Source organism: Pseudorasbora parva, chromosome 17 (assembly GCF_024679245.1).
Source record: "Pseudorasbora parva isolate DD20220531a chromosome 17, ASM2467924v1, whole genome shotgun sequence".
NCBI lineage: Eukaryota > Metazoa > Chordata > Actinopteri > Cypriniformes > Gobionidae > Pseudorasbora > Pseudorasbora parva.
In genome coordinates, this window is record NC_090188.1 from 31,643,878 (window position 1) to 31,665,504 (window position 21,627).

General features: G+C 37.2%; 1 protein-coding gene across 1 annotated transcript; it reads left to right on the forward strand.

The window, feature by feature from the left end:
• The first annotated feature begins 4,988 nt into the window (after nucleotides 1–4,988).
• On the forward strand, nucleotides 4,989–20,292 carry got1 (glutamic-oxaloacetic transaminase 1, soluble). The gene is made up of 9 exons (XM_067421047.1): nucleotides 4,989–5,227; nucleotides 9,029–9,210; nucleotides 10,966–11,089; nucleotides 11,311–11,423; nucleotides 14,085–14,189; nucleotides 16,015–16,165; nucleotides 16,256–16,421; nucleotides 17,405–17,547; nucleotides 19,099–20,292. The coding sequence occupies exons 1-9, from the start codon at nucleotides 5,119–5,121 to the stop codon at nucleotides 19,233–19,235; spliced, it is 1,230 nt and encodes a 409-aa protein (XP_067277148.1). The 5' UTR covers nucleotides 4,989–5,118; the 3' UTR covers nucleotides 19,236–20,292.
• The last annotated feature ends 1,335 nt before the right edge of the window (nucleotides 20,293–21,627 follow it).

A 21,627-nucleotide genomic window follows, 5' to 3' on the forward strand; every position in this document is an offset into this window, starting at 1 on the left:
TGAAGAAAATCCCCAAAAGCGATCAGCATCTCCATCCGCCGAAGATCATGAACACATTGAATTTCAAATATTGCTGCCCGATTTCATAGTGAAATTGCATTGGCTCTCGTATCTTGTGACCAATTGCGTCATTACGTCAGCATTGATTGTAAAATGTCATTGGCTCTCGTGTGTCTTGTCATGCTCAAGAGTCTTTTGAATTATTTTAATGAGATATGAATGAGTTCGTTCACAGGGCAGCGGGATCATCATTTCAGCGATTAAAACATCAAGATCAACTCTGTTCTTCACATAAAGATATTGCATGACTGCAGCAGACTTGGAATGCAACAGTTAATACTTTTATACTGTTTTGGTCCGTTTTTGCAATAAATATTTGTGACTGTACATTTATTTGCCTGTTATGTGTTTTGTGATGTGGGTTTAGGGTAGGAGTTGGGTTAGTTGCTCCAAAATATAAAAGTAGCCTTTAAATATTAATAAAATCATGTCTGCTTTTACAAATGCAAAGAATTAAATGCGTCTGTGTATTAAGCCAAAGGTTTCTGATTGAAATGAATGGAGCACCCAGCGCGTTGAAAAATGATCCCTAGGGGTACCTTAGCGTCTTCATTGTGACGCGGAAGGCACTTGACCATGTTTCGGATTTTGACGCCTTGGGAGTGAGAATGGGTAGCCTCGAAATCTAGACGCACCCTAGCGGCAGCAAATTTAATTTGCCTGCAAGTGTCGGAACTCTCAATACTCTTCTGAGCTGTGTTCCTCAAAATCTGGACGGCCCAATCACATCGTGTATAGAGTCGGCGGGCGGGGCCATAATGACGACCGGATATGGCAAATGTTTAATCAGTCAGCGAGCTCTGCTTCACCTTAGTTGCTCTGATTGGTGGTAGTGCTATCCTATCGCGTGCAGAGGGAGTTTGAAAGACAACCGTTTATCCCGCCTCTCGGATTGAGCCCTGTCTATGGTGTGTTTCCAAACCAAACATCTTGATGTGGGTCTGGCTTGTCAGGCTAGAGAATGGGTTGACTATAAAGAACACTTGTTTAAACCTTATGAAGTAATTAGTTATTAAAATAACTACCTTCTCGAGAGTATGTGATTTCAGATGCAGCCTTTGCCTTCCATTTACATTTTGTATCCCATGAGGCCAAGGGAGGGGATTTATGAGTGGAAGTGAAGCAACGCTAACTAATGCTGGTATGTCACGTGACAGTACCAAGTAAACATGGAGAATATAGTACTGAATTTCATGCATACTATCCATATTAATAGCGCGTTTACTTCTTTTTTCACGGCCGCAAAATAAATGCAATTGTAGTATACTAAGACAGTACATAACGTCGAATGCTCCTGCAGAGGTTAGTTCAAACCACTCATCAAACACACCTGAACCATTTATTTAGGTGTTCAGATTCGGAATCGCTCTATTCCTGCCATAGAACGATATAAAGTAGGCCTACGAGTAGAACGCGGTTCCGAATTCAACTTGGGTCTCCAGTAGCAGGGCTGAAGACTCATGACAGCGTTTTATTGGTTCAGTTCAGTCTTAAAAATATTGGTTATTTATTGGCATCTATGGTTCCATGAAGAATCCTTAATATCGATGAACTAGTTTATTAAAATGTTTATTAAAATGGTCTTTTCAATAAATGCTTTAAATAAAAAACGTATTCAAATAAGTTATTTATATAAAAAAAAGGTATTTGAGGAACCAAAAATGGTGTCTTTAATAGTGTTACTGTGAAAAGTCCTATCTTTATTTGTTAAGAGTGTAACAAAAAAAATTAGTGAATGATTTTAAAAATCCTGTGATTTTTCAAAGTATTTAAATAATTAGCTAATTACACGAAAGAGTGTTGAAATACAGGTCTGGCTTGTGCGGGTGATTTGAGCTTGATAAGTTATCTGATGGTGCTGCCACTCTCTCTAAGAGGGACATGGCTGTTTCATATCTTTACAGGTTCATATCTTTTGCTAATAGCAGGTCAGGAAAATAAAAGCTCTTAAGCTGACAAAAATGTAGATTTTTAGGATATACTATTTTGCCTGAAGTGGCTTTCTTACATACTGACAATTGAAATATATTCTTTAAAAGCACATCATCAAAAACATTTATAAACCTTAAACTTTTTTACGCTTAACTTGTTAACTGAAGTTTAAATTTTAAAACTCCATGGACCCTGTACAGGGTCGGGAATGACATCGTCATGTATATACTTTCAGTTTTAAATGTCTGTGGATGAGCTATAATGTCATTTGGGTTATTTGGTACCGTTTGAAAGGTTAGAGTCTCTACTTTCTGGAGATATGCATCACTATGGCATTTGTTTTACAAAAAGTAATGTATTTACACTAAATTACTCTGGTACCATTTCCACTGGATTTGGCCTACCCAAATTGAAAAGTTTCCCATACACACACACACAGTGGTCTAGGTTCAAAATGTTGGTGTCATTTTACAGAAAACCCTTTGAAGTTACATAAAACACTGCTAAAAGTCATAAACATGTAAGTATAGGTTGTGTAAGCTGTTATAACCCCCAAAAAATGTAAGCGCTTTTTGATTTTTTTTATATAAATTCCTTTTTGAAAGTGTGTAACTCGTGCCCTGTGTGCTCTAGGACCCTGCAGACAGTCTGGGCTGCTTCCAGCATATATAATTAATTTAATGACACTGGAATATTGCATTTATATCACTGTATATGGTGGTGGGAGGGGGTGGTGGAGGGGGGGGGGGGGTAGCAGGGTAAGGGGAGGCGGGGGGGGGGGGTCATCCCTTCAGACCCATTTGAATAAATCTGGCATACAACATGACACAGACAAACTTCTTTTTTCCACTATTTTCTGTGATTTAGTGGAAACAGCCCAAACTGTCTGCAGGTTTCTAGAGCACACATGCAGGGCCCAAGTTACACACTTTCAAAAATGAATTTATAAAACAAAAATCAAAAAGCACCTACTTTTTTGGGGGGTTATAACAGCTTAGACAACATATACTTACATATTTATCACTTTTAGCAGTGTTTTATGTAACCTCTAAGGGTTTCCTGTAAAATGACACCAACATTTTGAACTTAGACCACTGTATGTGTGTATGGGAAGCTCTTTTAATTTGGGTGGGCCAAATCCAGGCGGAAATCCTAAAAAATGGTCTTGGAGTTTAAGTAGTTAAAATGTTTAGCTAAATGGAAAAATAAGTAGAATTATGATGGGCAATTAAGGAAAGAAACAATGAAAAAGTTGTACGATAATTGAAAAGACACCATATGTTGTCTGAACATACTTAGAGACCTTCATGATATAAATATCACTGGCAGAGCAGCTCATGTTTCCCTTTTCCCTCTTGGGCCTTGAATTATGATTCCATTAGAGACCAACAGCTCATGCGGTTACTTATGGAACAGTAGCAAAGCTTAGACCACCACCTTGTGGTCTATTAAAGACATGACATACAACTTTATTTGTATTTGCACAAAATAGTGCAAAAACTAAAAACATATGTATAAACACATAATATTTATAATATATAAGAGGTTATAAAAAGGATTTCCATAAATTTAGAAAGTGGTAAAAGTTTAAGGTTCAGTTTTTGTATTTATAGAAGATTTTCAATGTAAATATACTCAACGTAAATAAATCTGGGGGTCAGTACCAAAACACAATGTATTGCTTAATGATTAATATAGCCTATGTATTTTTATAAAATGCTAAATAAATGTGCGCGCGCGCGCGCGCGCGTGTGTGTGTGTGTGTGTGTGTGTGTGTGTGTGTGTGTGTGTGTGTGTGTGTGTGTGTGTGTGTGTGTGTGTGTGTGTGTGTGTGTGTGTGTGTGTGTGTGTGTGTGTGTGTGTGTGTGTGTGTGTGTGTGTGTGTGTGTGGCCTGGTAAACCCTACACTATGGGGACAATGTGCCCACAAAGATGGCAATATCCGAAAAAAGTTTATTGAAAATGTAAAAATGCAGAATGTTTCCTGTGATGGGTAGGTTTGGGGGTATGGGGCAGTGTAAGGGGATAGAATGTACAGTTTATACAGTGTAAAAACCATTACGCCTGTGGAAAGTCCCCATAAAACATGGAACCACAACGCGTGTGTGTGTGTGTGTGTGTGTGTGTGTGTGTGTGTGTGTGTGTGTGTGTGTGTGTGTGTGTGTGTGTGTGTGTGTGTGTGTGTGTGTGTGTGTGTGTGTGTGTGTGTGTGTGGCGCCTTTATTTAGATTACATTACACGTTTTTTGTGAAGTCAATTCAAAAGAGTATTGCTTTAATCTGCTCTATATTTTACCACATTATCTCTTCACCTATCGCTGGTGTGTGGTGAGCGCACTGGCGACGCTGTGTGGCTGCCGTCGCATCATCCTAGTGGATTGCTGCACGCTGGTGGTTGAGGAGAGATCCCCGTCCAGAGTATATTTTTTCTTTGGGTGTACAGTAGTGCATATGAAAGCGTTATATAAATGCCCCATTCATTCATTCATTCATTCATTCATTCATTCATTCATTCATTCATTCATTCATTCATTCATTCATTCATTATAATATCATGCTGTAATTTGTGTTTTTTTTTTAAATATATTTGGCGGAAGACTGCATCTACTAGCCTACTATTATCTATTATCTACTACTATTATTAACTAAGCAGAATGTTATGAAACCTTTATTTTCATAAAATCAGATAAAAGTCGTAAATAATTACACAATTTTAAATATGATGCAGATAGCTAAATGGAACTCCGATAACTGTGGGTGTGAATGAAAACAACGATGCCTATTGAATCTAACTATCCGCCCTCTCTGCTTTACTATTGGTCAGGAGGCACGTCACTCTTGCACGTTTGAGCTCTCACTGGTCCCCGCAGTGCTATCGAGCGCGTTCTTTGATGACGTAAAGGCTTGACCTTTCTGTACTGGAAGTTGATTGGGTGATCTTCGAGTCGAACTTGGGCTTTTGAGTTCTATTGGTTAGTTTAGACACGCCTGTCCTCCATTGCCCAAATCTCACATCTGAAGGTTAAAGTCAGTCGGTCTCCATCAGACCGCGCTTCAATCCAGCGGTACTTGCGTGTCACTCTCTCCCCCTCTCGCTCTTCATTTACAGAAATATTAACACAATATCATGTCGATATTTGTCGAGGTCCCGCAGGCTGCTCCTGTCGCAGTGTTTAAACTGACAGCAGATTTCCGTGAAGATCAGAATCCCAACAAGGTGAATCTGGGAGTCGGAGGTGAGAGATGCGCTTTTTATTAAACACACACTTCACTTACATATCAGAGTTTGCATGTGAATGTCATTGGGTATCTCTTTATGCATGCTTCACACATGCACAAGTTATAACTACTCTATATGTGACTGCAATAGGCCTAATGAAAAAACATCTGCCTGCTCTGCATCACTGCAACCCATTAAATGTAGATCTATCTCGTTCTGAATTAAAAGGAAATTATAATTAATGCCTGTTCTTAATGATTATGGCACAGCACGTGATCACAGATCAGCTGTTTTCTGAAAGCAGTAACATGATATTCTTCATGCACCATGACATTAAACTATTTTGTAACTACAAGTATATCACTTTAGACTATTGGCAAGTTATGCACACAGATCTGATATATAATTGTGTTGATTATACATGTTTAGTGTTTATTTAAATGTGTCAGACGTTTGGACACTTAATGTGTGTTTCTTACAATCTTGATATTAAAGCTTAAATCCTTGAAATTGGTATAGACTAGTATGAATGTAACATTTGCATGCATGTGAACTTTTTAAAGGGGTCATGAATTGAGAAATCAACTTGAGCCTTTGATATATAAATGGTCATCGTGATATAATAATATAAGTACGTTTCGGAGCTGAAAACTTCCTTGTTAGCAAAAGACAAGCCTTTATTGACACCAGACCCAGAAAACGATCAATATCAGAATATGTCGACCATTGAGTGAATGGCGAAATGGCGCCAACAGATAAATATGTACGCCTGCTTTTGTAGCCCCACCCACTGACTCGCGGTTCGAGCAATAAAACATTGTTTACTTCGTTTCACTGCGGATTCGTTTGTAAACAAGACATGGGTCAACCAACATTGGATTTGCAGACATTGAGATTAAAACACAATGCTGTTCCTTCTATATTGAATCCTACAGGAATGATGCAACACACTTATGTGAGTAAAACATGTTTTTTTATATGCGATAGTATTGCATTGTGGCAGATTGTTTTGATTATGTGTATGTGTCTAACAGAACATACCGTAGCACGTTGTCACAGGCTGGAGAATCCTTTATTTGTTGGTTCATTTATGGTTGGTTCAGGGCTCGCAAAGCCCAACGTCCCGGGGCTATGTGTTTTCCAGACGGGCTACACAAATGTAAGGCCGTTGACAGGCCGGTGAATCTTAAAAAGTAAAATAACATTAATTTCGTGATCTGCATTTTTCACTCTCTTGACATGATATTTCAAGGGTGCGTGCATTTGAAGGTGGATGAGAGATAAATGGTTGCCGCTTTCAAAACAATCCCTCATGTGAATTGACAGGGGAGCTGAAGCTCATTAAATATGCAAATATTATCCAATCCTAGCCGTGGGCGTTTACTTCCAAGTCTTCAGTGCGGCACGCCCATCAAAACCCAGCGTTCAGGAGAGAGCCTCAAAACCAGTGTAGAAAATAGCCTATTACTTATCAATTATGATGTTTTTGAATGTAAAAACCACACAAACGTCATTAGTTGAACTCAGACAACAAAATAAAAAAGCCAGTTCTTGACACCTTTAAACTAAAGGCATATCACGTACATGTACAGCGATGGTCTAACATTAAATCATTAAAATCATTGCATGCAGGTCTAGAGGCATCTAGGGTTTCTAAATATATTAAGGGATAAAGTTACGAAGGCTTCCGGCATTGGTCGTTTCCATTGGAGGTCAGTCACATGTTCTGTCCTGTTAGCTGGGGATGAATAGATTGTGTTATGTCAACAGTATTATTGTGTAGAACCAGTCGTCATGTGTCATCTGCTGTGTAGTTATTCCTGATCCCGGTTAGAGAGTTTGACCTCAGAGGATTCTGGGAGGATTATCTTTATCTCCTGCTTTTCCTGACGCCCTGCTGACTCCTGAGGTTCTGAGGCACATTAAAGACGAGGAAAGGATGAAAAGTCACCTCTCTAAAAATCCCTGAGTCATGATTGTGTGGACTGTTTTCGAGCGCCTCACCCGGGTCTGTGGTCCTTCCTCAGATTGAAGTGATTATCCCTCTTGAGCAATCCCAAACACTGATTTACATTGTGTGACTTCTTTTCAGACTTCTGCAGAGTGCAGACAGTGACAAAAAATGCAGTTTTTCTCATCTTTTTTTAAGGACTGCCACTAAACCGTGATACATTGCACATATTGCTTATTGATCTGTTATTTGGTACATTCAGACATGCGACTTGAGTGAAATGAATAACCTGCTTCAGTTAATCTTTTGATTCCAAATCTTCACCGTACAGAACAGAATTTATTTGTTGAAGTTTTGTTCTGTATTTTTGTAGGATTTTTAAGAATTGCATCAGGACATGAGCAGTACACGTTTATGTCGAATAAGCTAATTTTGATCTTGGGTAAAAGTTCACAGATAAATCCTGATCAGACACCCCTGATAAAAGGGAAAATTAATGCTTGACAAATATTGATTAGAAACATTACGTTACATGTAATAGAAAAAAATGGCGTCGGTAAAAATGTAAAATTCCTATGATGGTCTTCTTTCAGCCAAACACAATCAGACTTTTATTTAAATATATATATATATATATATATATATATATATATATATATATATATATATATATATATATATATATATATACTCAACTCTCCTTTATGTTCTCCATTTGAAAATATTTTTCAATACTTCCAATACTTTATAAATGTATTTTGCCATATATATATATATATATATATATATATATATATATATATATATATATATATATATATATATATATATATATATATATATATATATATATATATATATATATATATATGGCAAAATACATTTATAAAGTATTGGAAGTATTGAAAAATATTTTCAAATGGAGAACATAAAGGAGAGTTGAGTCTATCAAATCCCCATATAGCATAAATATAAGCATTCATTTTAAACTACAGTTTTAAATGGTTTTTGGTTTTAATAGACTAAAGATCGAATATTATCTGGAATTGTATTAGCTATGATATTCGCGGGTTCGTTTATTTTTCTTACTGAGTCAATCTCATCTAGTACGGTAAATGAATGTGACGTGTCAGTCTATGAAATGCTGATGACACAGCGGTGTTTTTATCTCTTCGTTTAACTTGCACGTCTCGCGGAGAACGGCATAACAATTCATTTTAACGGAGCTGTAATTAATTAGATGTTTATTATAAAAATGTTATATAGCAGACGTTAATATAATTAGGAGTCGGTCTTGTATACATACGGTGACTAGCCTATATGCTCGAGCAACAACTCGGTGAGAGAACGGCTGAATGCGAGGGAAATCCGATAATACAAAACCGATACCCGATTATGGGAAAATGCTTAAATATCGGGAAAAATATCGGGAATCCGATAAATCGGTTGATCACTAATAATCACTGGCTTCCGGTAACGGCTGTACACTAATCGAGTTCCGGCAGAAGAGTGACCCTTGACCTGACGTATTGAAGAACGCTGAAGCGCATTGGATAGAGCAAAACAAAACAATGGTCACAAATTTTGAAGTCTAAATGAGAATTTTTAAAGAGAAATGGCAGAGGAGCTTGAATTTGTTGCCCTGCCCTATTAGTTTGAACCATAAGAGGTGTCTACTCTAACCTAAGCTACATGCTAACTTTCACTTTTGATCAATTTAATGCATCCATGCTAAATACAAGTATTAATAAAAAAATTTAAAAGGAAAAACTTGATGACCCCTTTTGAACGGTTGTGTAGAAATCATTAGTTTGCCTCTGTGTTTGGAAGTGGTCTGGTTGAAATCCTCATCTGCTTCTTCTTTAGCCTACAGGACAGATGAATGTCAGCCCTGGGTTCTCCCCGTGGTGAGAAAAGTGGAGAAGATGATCGCTGATGACCATAGTTTGAACCACGAGTACCTGCCCATTTTAGGCCTACCAGAGTTTCGTTCCAGTGCGTCTAAGATCGCTCTGGGTGAAGACAGTCCTGCCATCAAGGACAACCGGGTCAGATGAGATGCTTTGAGATTGTATTAATAACTGTCAGCCATTGCTCCAGTCTTCAGTGTCACATGATCCTTCAGAAATCATTCTAATATGCTGAGGAATAATTCACCTAGAAATGAAAATGATCCAATGGTATACTCACCCTCAAACCAGCCTAGGTGTATATGACAATCTTATTTCAAAAGAATTATCAAGTTATATAAAAAATGTCCTGGCTCTTCAAAGCTTTATAATGGCAGTGAATGGCAGCCCAAAATTTGAAGCCCATAAAAGTGCATCCATCCATTAAAAAAGTAATCCACATGAGGGGTTATTAAAGCCCTTCTGAAGTGAAGCAATGGGTTTGTGTAAGAAAAATATCCATATTTAAAACTATAAAAAAATGTATTAAGTAAAATATCTAGCTCCCGGCGGACCGCTTTCCGTATTCAATTTACAAAGAACCTAGGATGGCTTGATGGTAACTAAATTATGGGATAATTACATTTTTTGGTTGAATTGTTTAGAAATAGGGCTTATTCAACTTTTTCCTAGATTTAGATATGTGGGCAAATGCATTTTTGTCCCAGTGCATGCATTTTTTTAGTTTGGCAGAGCTGCGCTAGCTTAGCTTAGCATAATGAATGGAATCCTATGTTGCCAGCTAGCATGTCCCGATTAAAAGTGATCAAAAAAAGAACCCCACCTAATTACTTCTTGTGGCCTGCGTATTCACGGGTACAAATAGCGATGCAGATTAAGACTAGGCGATTTCCTTGGCAGATATTGACTTGGGACTATATTATGGGGAAGCACGGGCGAAGCACTGCTACTTGTGCGCAGAGATATCACGCAACACATTGCGATCGCTCAACAGCCAGAGGACGTGAGGTTGAGAGGCATGATATCTCCCAAGTTGTAGTGCTTCGCCTGTGTTCAGGACATGCTAGCTGGTAACATAGGATTCCATTCATTATGCTAAGCTAAGCTTGCGGCGATCCTGCCAAACTAAAACAATGCTTGCACTGAGACAAAAATGCATTTACCGACATATCTAAATGTAGGAAAGAAGTTGAATAAGCCCTATTTCTAAAAACAGTGAAGTGTTCCTTTAATGCTTCCTTCCTGAATAAAAATATTAATTTATTAAAACAAGAAATCTTACTGACCCCAAACATTGGAGCGGTAGTGTACAGTAGAGTGGCCAAAAGTGACGTCCGACATAGGGAAATTGACGTTTTCACACTTTATTCAAATGATTAAAAAATGTGTTAACTTTTTTGTAAGCATATTGCAGTTCATATTGAGTCAGTAGTTTTATTTGTGGTAATGCATGCCAAATTGTGCGGACATACCTTTTGCCCAGGCTGCCATACAAAGAAATTATGAAGACATGCAAAAATAAGAGAAAGTCTTAATAACTATATAATAAAATAATAACTAATTATGTTGTAAAATAAAACATAGCTGTAATTTACCCCTTTTTACACCTTAACCAAGTTTAGTTTTATGTTCTTCCCTCATATTCCTCATATTTTGATGTTTTAATTGAACTCTTGGGGTTATTAACAACAAATCCCCAAACCAATTCCCAGGAAATCACTTTTGGCCACTACTGAGGAAATCAAAAAAAAAAAAAAAAAAAGATTCAAGAAATATTTCTTCAGCAATCAATTTCAAGTTTGGCAAAAAGTTTATTTTGGACCTCGTTACACATTTATTTTCTTGTTTGCAGTAGAATAATACTAATATAGATTCCTGTTTTTTTTATTGCAGGTAGGAGCTGTGCAATGTTTGGGTGGTACTGGTGCTTTAAAGATCGGAGCAGAGTTTCTTCGCCGTTGGTACAATGGAACTGACAACACAAAAACTCCAATTTATGTGTCTGCACCCACATGGGGTGAGAACAAGACCTAATTAAACTTGGAAAATACTGTGATAAATGTCATTCTGATATTTAATTGGCTACAATACTGTACAACATATATGTAACAGTTAGCATAACTAATTTCATGCAGGCCTTGAGTTCAATTGACATTGTGCTTATACATTGTTGTCTCAAATGCTTAAAATGTTAAGCCATCTTCCATGCTTATTTCAGTTTGTGGTCTTTCGTTCTAGAGAACCACAATGCCGTTTTCTCTAACGCTGGATTTGAGGACATCCGTCCATACAAATATTGGGATGCAGCGAATCGTGGACTTGATCTGACGGGTTTTCTGGGTGACCTGGAGGTGAGTAGTGATTTTGAAATTCCATTTTCTTTCACAAAATAAGCACTTTATGTTTATTAATTTATCAGTTATTGATAAGTTATCTAAAAACCTTCGATTATGTGCAGAAAGAAGTGCCTTTTTTTCATTTACCACGGTTGAGCGTGACAGATTTTTATTTTCTGCTGGGCTCATATTAGGACAGTAGTTATAAAAAAATCCAGAAACCACAATGAATGATTTTTTAAACTATTTATTTGTATGATACAGCTGCAAATAAGTATTTGAACACCTGAGAAAATCAATGTTAATATTTGGTACAGTAGCTTTTGTGTGCAATTACAGAGGTCAAACGTTTCCTGTAGTTTTTCACCAGGTTTGCACACACTGCAGGAGGGATTTTGGGCCACTCCTCCTCACAGATCTTCTCTAGATCAGTCAGATTTCTGGCCTGTCCCTGAGAAACAATTAGTTTGAGCTCCCTCCAAAGATTCTCTATTGGGTTTAGGTCTGGAGACTGGCTAGGCCACTTCAGAACCTTGATATGCTTCTTACAGAGCCACTCCTTGGTTATCCTGTCTGTGTGCTTCGGGTCATTGTCATGTTGTAAGACCCAGCCTTGACCCATCTTCAATGTTCTAACTGAGGGAAGGAGGTTGTTCCCCAAAATCTCACATGGCCCCAGTCATCCTCTACAGTGCAGTTACCCTGTCCCATGTGCAGAAAAACACCCCAAAAGCATGATGCTACCACACCCATGCTTCACAGTAGGGATGGTGTTCTTGGGATGGTACTCATCATTCTTCTTCCTCCAAACATGTTTAGTGGAATTATGACCAAAAAGTTCTATTTTGGTCTCGTCTGACCATGTGACTTTCTCCCATGACTCCTCTGGATCATCCAAATAGTCATTGGCAAACTTAAGACAGGCTTGGACATGAGGTTTAAGCAGGGGAACCTTCCGTGCCATGCATGATTTCAAACCATGACGTCTTAGTGTATTACCAACAGTAATCTTGGAAACAGTGGTCCCAGCTCTTTTCATTGACCAGCTCCTCCCGTGTAGTTCTGGGCTGATTTCTCACCTTTCTTGGGATCATTGAGACCCCATGAGGTGAGATCTTGCATGGAGCCCCAGTCTGAGGGAGACTGACAGTTACGTTTAGCTTCTTCCATTTTCTAATGATGGCTCCAACCGTTGATCTTTTTTTCACCAAGCTGCTTGGTAATTTCCCCATAGCCCTTTCCAGCCTTGTGGAGGTGTACAATTTTGTCTCTGGTGTCTTTGGACAGCTCTTTGGTCTTGGCCATGTTAGTAGTTGGATTCTTACTGATTGTAGTAGGTGGTCAGGTGTCTTTATGCAGCTAACGACCTCAAACAGGGGCATCTAATTTAGGATAATAATTAGAGTGGAGGTGGACATTTTAAAGGCAGACTTAGATCACACAGAACGCATTTTTAAGGTTCGAAAACGCAAGGCACACTGCACTGCCTTTTTTGGTAAGCGTTTTTTCATTCAGAAAAGAGCAGTGCGCTGCGGGGTTTTTTTTTATGTTTCTAGGCAACCCCCGAATCACCTGTACTGTCAGTCAAATCAATGTAACGGTCAACACAACGGAAGGCCCGCCTCTCCATTCATTCGATTGGACAAAAGAAAATAAACGCGATGACGTCGGGCGCTTTTCCGCTCAAAGTTGACTTTTTTTCAACTTCATGCGCTCGAAAGTTCTCAACGCTCCTTCAAAAACGCGAGGCGCAACAAGCGGTTAAAACGTGAGGTGCCCAGGGCGCACAAGCAGCGCGCATAACGCTCTCTGCCAACCGAAATACATTCAAAAAAGGCGCCTCTCGCTGCAAAAACGCGTTCTGTGTGATCGGGGCCTAACAGGTCTTTGAGGGTCAGAGTCTAGCTGATAGACAGGTGTTCAAATACTTATTTGCAGCTGTATAATACAAATAAATAGTTTAAAAATTATACATTGTGATTTCTGGATTTTGTTTTTAGATTATGTCTCTCACAGTGGACATGCACCTACGATGACAATTTCAGACCCCTCCATGATTTCCAAGTGGGAGAACTTGCAAAATAGCAGGGTGTTCAAATACTTATTTTCCTAACTGTTTTTTTGAAAAATAAATGTTTATTTGAAATAAATTAATACTTTTATTCAGCCAGGACACATTAAATTGATAAAAATTGACAGTAATAAATTCCATTGAAAAGAATGAGGTATTTGGAACTTTTTATTTATCAAAGATTAATTTTTTAAAAATATTTAGCAGCACAAAATATTGTTTTCAACATTGATAATAATAAGAAATGTTTTTTGAGCAGCATATTAGAATGATTTCTGAATGATCATGTGACGCTGAAGACTGGAGTAATGACGCTGAAAATTCAGCTTTACCATCACAGGAAAAAATATTCCATTTAAATATATTAAAATAGAAAACAGTTCTTTTAAATGGTAATATGTCACAATTTTACTGTTTTTACTCTATATTTCATCAAATAAATGCAGCCTTGATGAAGAAGAGACTTTGAACCAAAACATTACAAAAAATGTAATTGACCCCAAACAGTAGTGTATTTTTATGAAATTCTTTACAAGGAAAAAAATCTGTTTGAAAATAAATATTTGCTATATGACGTGCAATTAAAAAAATGTCTGTCCTGCCAGAGCGCACCTGATCACTCCATCTTTGTGCTGCATGCCTGCGCTCACAACCCCACCGGTACAGATCCCACCCAGGACCAATGGAAGCAGATCGCTGATGTCATGAAGGTGAGCGCATCACGATAACCACACATCATCTGACGGTAACATCGCTGGCCGGTTGCATAAACTGCTTAAGACAAGTCTTAAAAGTAGTAATTTCATTTTTTTCTTCAAGACTGGTTATAACTTGAATTGGAAAAGTAAAAAAGATTACTTCTTATCTAACTGCTAGGTGGTCAAAATAGTTCTTTAAGGGATAGTTCACCCTAAAATGAAAATTAACCATCATTTACTCACCCTGGTGTTGTTGTAACGTATTATGCTCTTTTATCTTTCATTCCACAAAAGGATACATTTAAAAACAAATGTCCCGGTTATGTTTTTTGAACATAAGGGAATGATAAATGTTCAAACATTTAAAAAAGAAAAAGTAAAGATGAAAAATAGAAGATTAGAAAAATAAAATAAAATAAAATAAAAACACAGCTAAGTATTTTACTTTCCTGTAAAAGCTCATGTACAAAAAAGGAGTAGAAAGAAGTGAATCTGTTATACTCCTAGCCCTTTAATTCTTACTTTCCTTTAAATGACATAGATACGCCTATGCTTACGCATACACATACACACATCTACATATATACATACATACGTATGTACACATTTGTATACAGTATATACATACATACAGCCATACATATCTATACCCCTATATCCACATACACATATACATACTCACACATATACATATACATACTTCAAAAGTGACCACTAACAAGTATTCCAAATCATAACAAAGGGCTCCCATTTTCCTACGGTACTTCTTGATACTTCTTAAGAATCTTTTCTGTATACATTTTATTATGTTAGAGCATTGCTTTAAGTTTTCATCTATTTTATTCCAGAATTTAACTCCACATATTGATAAACATATTGAAACTTCTTGCATCTCAATCAAAAAATAGTTTTTAATAGTAATTATTTTACATAGTGCCCCTAGTTTTATTTAGTTCTGAGCGATATTGGGAGTCATAAAGAGACGCTGACGTGATGCGCTGTGAATCACACATTCAGCTATTTGTAAATTGTGCACACTTCTAGATTTGTGAACACGAGGTGCAGGCAAATTCTAATTTTCTGCAACAGTTCACTAAATAAGTTAATATAAGTGACTTACATTTTTAAAAAAAATGGTCTGTTTCACAAACAAGAATAGTTACAAACGTGAAAAAATAAAAGAAAGAAGAGCATACCCTGGACCACAATACCAGTCATAGGGGTCCATTTAAAAAAATATAAGCTTTCCATTGATGTAGAGTTTGTTAGGATAGGATATACAACTTTTTGAAAATCTAGAGTCTGAGGGTGCAGAAAAATCGAAATATTGAGAAAAGCGCCTTTAAATTTGTCCAAGTGAAGTCCATTTTCATGAAACATGATCTTTACTTAATATCCTAATTATTTTTGGCATAAAAGAAAAATCAAATGTATTGTTGCCTATTACCACAAATATATCCGTGTGACTTGTGGTCCAGGGTATTAGAACAACACTACCAGGGTGAGTAAATTATGACTTCATTTTCATTTTCGAGTGAACTATACCTTTAAGACCGTCTTTACAAAGAGGCTAAGTTTATGCAACAGGTTTAGAACATTAAAGCACATGGTACAAAAATGGAACTTAGTTGCATGCAATTACAACCTACTGTTGTCCAAATTTAAAATCTTGATATTTTTAAAAATACTGAGTTAACTATTGCATAATTACCTACACCCAACATATCTTAAGAAAATTGCCGAGTCAGACAGGACACAGAATGTGAAAAGTTTCATCATTGAGAGCTGTAATTCCCTTTTTTTCCTAACAGTGTTCTTCTCTCACCTCTCTCTTCAGCGAAAGAATCTGTTTGCCTTCTTTGATTCAGCCTATCAGGGTTTTGCCTCAGGAAATTTAGACAAAGATGCCTGGTCTATCCGCTACTTTGTGTCACAGGGTTTTGAATTGTTCTGTGCCCAGTCATTCTCAAAGAACTTCGGTCTTTACAGTAAGTAGTTCCCGCTGGTTTTACATTACTCGCTACAGGTTGTTTTAATGCCAAAACCATTTGATTTTAAAGAATAACCTGACTCCACAGATGAGAGAGTGGGGAACCTGACTGTTGTAGCTAAAGATCAAGACAATTTGAATCGTGTTCTGTCTCAAATGGAGAAGATCGTCCGAATAACCTGGTCCAACCCTCCGTCCCAGGGAGCTCGTCTGGTTGCCATCACACTCAACAACCCTGAGCTCTTTGCTGAATGGTAAATACAATTAAAATCAATTCAGTTTTGTTATTTTAAATAATATGTGTGTGTGTGTAATACAATACAATACCATTCAAATGTCTGGTTCTAAGATTGTATTGCTTTTGAAAGAAAATAATCATTATATTCTGCAAAGATGCATTAAATTGATTTTAAAAAAGTGATATTAAAGACATTATTTTCGAACTATTTTTTTATTTAAAAGAAATGTGGTTATTCTTCACTTTCTGTTAATCAAAGAATCTTGACAAGGCATCCTCACAGTTTGCGCAAAAATATTAAGCAGCACAACTGTTTTCAACATTGGTAATAAAAATAAGAAATGTTACTTTAGCACAAAATCAGCATATTAGAATGATTTCTGAATGTGACAATGGAGACTGGAGAAAATTCAGCTCACAGGAATATTTTTTTTTTTTTAAATGTATTAAAATAGAAAACGGTTCTTTTAATAATAATGTTTTACAGTTTTTACTGTATTTTTGATTAAATAAATGCAGCCTTGATTAAGAGACTTCTTTCAAAAAACGTACCAACCCTAAACTTTTGAAAGGTAGTGTTTGTCATTTTTGCATGTCACATTTAACCCCAAAATCACAATGAGAAAATATCAATACAATTTTGCATTAAGAAAATAAGGCATATTTAGGAGTAAGCAAAATAAATATTTTTTTTAGTTGTTGCATTATTTCATTATTTTTAAAACAAAAAATTAAGAAACTGGTCATTTAAAAACAACATTATTTTGTTATTAACTGCCATTAAAATTTAGCTTTTTTAAACAAACAACTTTTTTTCCAAATAACATTGCAATAACATACTTTTTATATAAAATATATATGTTTATTTTATTTTCTCTCTCTGCACCGTCCTTAATCTTATAGTATATATATATATATATATAATATATTATAAAATACCGGTATATATGCAGGTGTTTTTGAAGTGATTATTGTTTGCCGTTTTCTATTTTCCTACAGGAAGGACAATGTAAAGACAATGGCAGAGAGAGTCTTGCTGATGCGTGCTCAGCTGAAAGAGAAACTAAAAGCACTAGGAACTCCAGGAACCTGGGAGCACATCACCGAACAGATCGGCATGTTCAGCTTCACAGGACTCAACCGTAAGCACCTCCTTCACGCAAGATTCATCTATTTAAATGGCATATAAAATGTCCATCCTATGGGATTAGTTTAAGATTGCATTTAAATGCACCAGGTTCAAATGTCAATCATAGTGAATATAAATGTAACAATGAAATATTTTAATAAATACATTTTAAAATGACTATTCTACACCTTGTAACTTTTTAGTTTATTCTTAGCTAAAAACACTTAGTTCTTTCAAAAATATATGTGCTCATTAATTTATATTTACTTCTTTCAAGTAATAAAGTATTCTCGTAAGTTTATAATATGAAAATACATACAGGTGAGGGGTTCGAATGCCGGTCGCCATGTTGGCCCTCCATCTTGAAAGTACATTAGCCAAAGAGGGACATACCCGTAAATTCAAGCTTCGCCTTTCGCGTTTTAACACTCGATGGCACTCATGGAAGAGGTCGAACTGAAAGCCATGTTAATCTTGGACTAAATCGGCCACCGTAGGAGTTAAAACGAAATCAGAATTGAGAGGAACAGAAACTAATATTCACTGGATAGTCATATACCTTTACACCACTAGATGGAGGAAAATATATCACAGTGTAGCTTTAAAGTAAACCAAATAAATGTAAATAGCTAATAAACTATGCCCTGATAAATAAATAAAAATTAAAAAAGGTTTTATTTTGTGAGTGTGTGCAGAAATCTTAACTGTTTCTTTCCTGTTTTATTTATATAAGCCTGCCAAATATGCTTTATATTAAGTGTTTTTGTGTATGTTAAAGCTGTAATCCCAATGGATGGATTTTATATGCAATAAAAATGCATACATTTTAAATGTAAAAAAATTTTTTGAGAGTAAGGCTTATAAGTAAGAGTTATTGTAAATGTGCACTATGTAGTATTTTTACAGTACAATTTCCAAAAACCACTAGGCCAGTGTTATATATTTTGTTCAGTTGATTATTTACAATATCCCAAATGTTTCCAACTATTTATAAACTGTGAGAAAATTGCTATTTTAACCAAGGACCCGGGATGTCTGAGCATAGCGTCTGAGGGAGTCGCCTGTCAATTGTCTCATATCTGCATTACCCTCATATTCCGGTTTTATTCTGCAGAAGCGCTTTACTCTTAGTAGTGTGAAGACATTTCACAGCAGCCGCTGAGCGAACGCACAGAGTAACGTCATAACATCATTTTAAACACACTTAAATGTGTCTAATATGATAAACAGAGCTGCGTTACCTCATTCTCATGACGGGAAAAGCGGAAATAGCGCCCAGCGACTGTGTCCCATCATAATAAAAGTCCCGGTGCTCGCGAGGCATCTCATTAACAATCGCTCCAGCGGCCGTGCTCAGCTCCCTCAACACTCGGTCCTGCTCTGCTTTACACTACAGTAACGTTAATAACCGCATCCATCAACATGATTTTTTCCCCAGTCCTACTGAGAAAAGGCATTGTGTTTGCAGTTGCCACATGATATTTGGTTATCTAATGCAATGTATGCTTTTCAATTTAACATCGATCAACATCACTGAACCATTTCAAAATGTTCTGTTTTACAGCTAAGCAGGTGGAGTACATGATCAAAGAAAAGCACATTTATCTAATGGCCAGCGGTCGGATCAACATGTGTGGCCTCACCTCCAAGAACATCGACTATGTGGCCGAGTCCATTCACGAGGCTGTCACTACAGCCTAATAAGCTCCTTTACCACACTTCCTGTTTGTGTGTGTGTCCACACATGAATATAGACGCACACAGACACACACACACACACTGATACACACCGTCACGTGTCAGCTTATGCTGGTCTAATTTAGTAATCAGCATTTCAACATCCTGTTTTAATTTGTAATTATAAGGCATAGAATCAGTCCCAGAAGATATATATATTCCCCTCAACCAAATATTTTCTGTAGTGAATATTGCAAATCTTGTTTTTATGAATAAGCACTTTGTGGGAGGGTTTAAAGTCAACCAAACAACTGTCTTTGGATTTTAAGTTCCATCTTGAATGATTTTTGTGATCTTTCATGGTCCTTAGATTAAATTCACACCGCTTAGTGAATCAGAGTTATATAAAGGTGTCAGGGTGGAAAGATACTAAGAACTAGCCCTATCTCAACTTTTTTTTTAAATCGCATTTCACTGTATTAAGTGCTCAACTGAAGGACAATGTGCATGTTTCAAGGTGTATGTGTCTGTATCGGTTGCTTAAAACATGCATACAGAGATGGCTCTAGAACTTGAATGACTGGAGGCACTAGATTATGAAATATGGGTTGAAGCAACATTTTACCCTTAAATCAGCTTTTTGTAATTCACTTTTAAAACTATTGTGAATAAATGGAGGGACAAACCTAGTATTGTTTGAAGTAGTGCATTCTGGGATAGTGGGTCTCTGAGGAGGAGTGAATTAATGCAGAAAAGTGATTTTGGGGTTGAATATTCTTTTAAGCGTTTCGTGTTTGATTATGCTTGTTCTGGATATTCTGGGTTGTGAAGACCCCAGACATTGTTTTGCACTTTATTTTCTGATGTATTTATCATTTCTGGTCCATCAAATCCACTGCTGTGTCTCAGGCTCATTTGTTCACTGCAGAGCTGTTTATTGAATAAATGTGTCATTAGTCTAAGTGTGTTACTCTCCCACCCATTTCAGTCTTGTAAGATCAAACCTCTATGAGTATAAAAACTCTGAGCATAAATATACTCATCAAAGTGCAGTGAAATAAATGAACTTATGATAAATTAACATGATGCCTTGCATGTTTTATTAACACATTACATTACACATATATACAGCACTGGAAAAAATTAATAGACCGCTGTAATCTTTTCTTAAATCAGCATCTCTACAAGTATGGAAGCCATAGAATGTCTGTTGAATTCCAACACAGGAACCCCTCATTCTGAATGAGGTTCTGATTAGGTGATCACCTGAACCAAATCATATTTAATAAGGAAAAGTATTTTTTTTAAAAATCCTCTTGTAGTAAGACCAACTGAATGGGATAAACAGTGCAAATAGTAATTGGAATCAAAAAATAACTATTGACCATGCCACAAAAACTTGAAAAGGAAAGTTTTAAGTGAGGAAAAGAAGGGTTCAATTCTGGTTTTACTGGCAGAGGGCTACAGTGAGCGTCGGGTTGCTTCCATCCTTAAAATTTCAAAGATGGCGGTTCATAAGAACAAGGTCAAGCAGCAGACATTGGAGACAACAAAGTTACAGACCGGCAGAGGTCGAAAACGACTCTCCACTGACCGGAATGACTGCCAGCTCATTCGATTGTCACTCAACAACCGTAGGATGACATCAAGTGACCTACAAAAAGAATGGCAAAAGGCAGCTGGGGTGAAGTGCACGGCGAGGGAGGTTTGAAACAGGCTCCTAGGGGCAGGGCTGAATTCGTGCAAAGCTAGAAAAAAGCCCTTCATCAATGAGAAGCAAAGAAGAGCCAGGCTGAGGTTTGCAAGAGACCATAAGGATTGGACTGTAGAGGACTGGAGTAAGGTCATCTTCTCTGATGAGTCCAATTTTCCGCTTTGTCCAAACCCACGTCTAACGGTTAGACGGAGACCTGGAGAGGCCTCAAGCCAGTGTCTCGCACCCACTGTGAAATTTGGTGGAGGGTCGATGATGATCTGGGGGTACTTCAGCAAGGCTGGAATCAGGCAGATTTGTCTTTGTGAAGGACGCATGAATCAAACCACGTACAAGGTTGTCCTGGTAGAAATCTTGCTCCCTGCTGCTCTGACAATGTTCCCCAACTCTGAGGACTGTTTTTTTTTTTTTTTTTTTTTCAGCAGAACAATGCTCCATGCCACACTGCCAGGTCAATCAAGGTGTGGATGAAGGACCACCAGATCAAGACCCTGTCGTGGCCAGCCCAATCTCCAGACCTGAACCCCATTGAAAACCTCTGGAATGTGATCAAGAGGAAGATGGATGGTCACAAGCCATCAAACAAATCCGAACTACGTGAATTTTTGCACCAGGAGTGGCATAAAGTCACCCAACATCAATGTGAAAGACTGGTGGAGAGCATGCCAAGACGCATGAAAGCTGTGATTCAAAACCAGGGTT